At 51.4% G+C, this 2,325-nt stretch overlaps 1 protein-coding gene across 1 annotated transcript in view; it reads left to right on the top strand.

The window, feature by feature from the left end:
- Positions 1–2,325, top strand: part of KIAA1755 (KIAA1755 ortholog) — a 23,160-nt gene that overhangs the window by 7,136 nt on the left and 13,699 nt on the right. The window contains 1 exon segment of the mRNA XM_023743472.1: positions 1,469–1,562. Within this exon segment, the coding sequence (XP_023599240.1) occupies positions 1,469–1,562 (94 nt within the window).

Raw genomic sequence — 2,325 nt, 5'->3', positions numbered from 1 at the left:
CAGCTGGCCACTGAGATTTTTCTTCCTTTTGTCCAAGGTGGAGTGGCTTTTCTGACCTGACAGGGAGATGGGACCCCCTTTTCAGTGCTGAGAAGTGGCCAGTGTGGTACACAAAGCCCTGGAATCCCACTAACTTGCTGTGTGATCTGGGGGCAGTAACCTCCCCTCTCTGAAGCTCACCTGAAAAAAAGGGGGGGACCAAGTGTGGGCACAAGAGGTAGGGGTGAGCTGCAATGTAAGCTGTGGAAGACGGTGTACTCGGGGCTCCTGTGTGCTGGGCTTGCTTTTCTCTCCTGTGTTGAATCAATATTGCTGGGCATCTGCTCTGTGCCTGGCTTCATGCTGGGACATTCTAGGGACCCAGACGCTCCTCACATTGAGTCCTGTGCCCTAGGGGCCTCTAGGCTGGTGGCTGAGGCAGGTGTGGAAACAAACGGCTCTCTCCTGAGGCCGAAACTAGTATCCCCATTTGCAGACGGGTCATGGACTCCCAGCTAAATGGAACAGCGTGCCCAGGTGACCATGCACCAAGGCAGTGCCACAGCTCCACCCCACGCTGGCACCCCTGGCTCTGTCTGTGAACTGGCTGGTAAGGCTTGAAGGCAGTGGGTTTATTTTCTCAACCTGCCTGATGGTCAGAATAGCCAAGGGCCCTTGGAAGTCCACAGATTCCCAGCCCCACCTCTTACAACCAGATGTCTGGGCGGACCAGGTGGGCCTGGGGCTGAGGGATCAGTATTTAACAAGTTCTGACAATTGGCCAGTTTGGGAAATCCAAGGTGATTGCTGAAAAGTGCAATGTGAACCAGTTAGGGTGTTTTGGCTGCAAGTAACACATTCCCATTTAAAATGTATTATCTGGTAAGGAAATTTACCATTCTGTGTCTCTGCCTTATAGCTCTTTGTAAAAACTTCTTAAAGGAGAGACTTCTTTCCCTGAAGTCCCCCAGCAAACTTCTCATATTTCATTGGCCAAAAATATGTCACATGACCCTTATTGAAACCTATCATTGGCCAGAGGAATTAGATCCCTACTGTTGGCCCCAACTAATCAGAAACTAGCCCCTGTGGTGGTTTGGGGGTCGGGGAGTGGGGGGTGGGCATAGTCAGATGGTGAAACTTGGATTCTTGAACAAAATGAGAGTTCTGCCCACACAAAAGGGGTAGGTGAGTGCTGGGTGACTTGCCCACTGCAACTGGGATAGTGCTTATAGTTTATGATTATTAGGGTGTAAGAGAGGGTTGTATGAGGTTCTGTGGGAGCATTGAAGAGAGAGCAATGGGCTCTGGAGGAAAATCCAGGAGGTCTTCCTGGAGGAAGGGGCGTTGGATCTTAGTCTTGCAGGATGAAGACTCTACCAATTAATTAAAGCTCCTAGCAGCCAGTTCCCTCACCTTCCACTAGGTCCTTCCCCCTAGAGGGCCTGGTTTATCCAGCAAGACTGCCAGTTCTGTTTACCACCCACAGGCCAGAAGATAAAACCAAGGGGCTGGCGGTGGTGATAGATGCCAGGAAGCAGCCTCTACACCCTGTCCTGGTCAATGCCTTGGAAGCCACCCAGGTGAGTGAGAGGTGGACAGCATCAACCTAGGAAGTCTTGGGAGCACCAGGGCCTTCTGGTATTCATGGAGTCTGGTAGCTCAGAGCTGGGTCCAGGCCCCCAGACAGGGACTCCTCGTTGCAGCTAGCAGAAACCCCAGCCCAAACAGGCTGAGAGAGGAAGGTTCTTCATTGGTTCACGTGACTCCATAGTCCAGGAGTTAGATCCAACGTCAAGTATGGCTTAATTCGGGGACTCAAATATGTCACTCAAATATTCTCTCTCCATTTCTGGCCCTGTTCTCCTGGGAGGGTGCCCTTCTCAGCCAGGCCCCTCTCTTAGTGTCAATCTGGCTCCCAGAAGTTCTGACTTTACATGGTCCTAGATTCAAGTCCAGTAGGAAAGAGTGAGAGATTCTTTTCCCAGAAGTCCCAGCAAAAGTTGCTTTGTGTCTCCTTAACCCTGATTGGCTCAGGTGTCAGGAAAATGCGACACACTGATTGGCTTAGACTTAGGTCACCGGGACCTCATGAACTGAGAATAGGGGAGGGAGGAGATTCCTCCATAGCTGGTATGGGCAGCAGAGTAAATGGAATTTGGAATTAAGCTTTCCTCAGGGTCTGATCTCCTCCTCCTCACTGTACAGATGGGGAAACTGAGGCCCAGAGGGGATGGATCATCTAGGAAGTTTGCAACCCAGCTTGGACCTCTTGATGTCCAATGACACCCTCCACACATACCTACAAGGGTCCCAGCCTTGCACAACCCCGGCTTCCCTCCCTGG

Source organism: Myotis lucifugus, unplaced genomic scaffold (assembly GCF_000147115.1).
Source record: "Myotis lucifugus unplaced genomic scaffold, Myoluc2.0 scaffold_393, whole genome shotgun sequence".
Classification (NCBI taxonomy): domain Eukaryota; kingdom Metazoa; phylum Chordata; class Mammalia; order Chiroptera; family Vespertilionidae; genus Myotis; species Myotis lucifugus.
The sequence above is the reverse complement of the archived record's forward strand: the minus strand, read 5'-3'. Positions and strand labels throughout refer to the sequence as shown.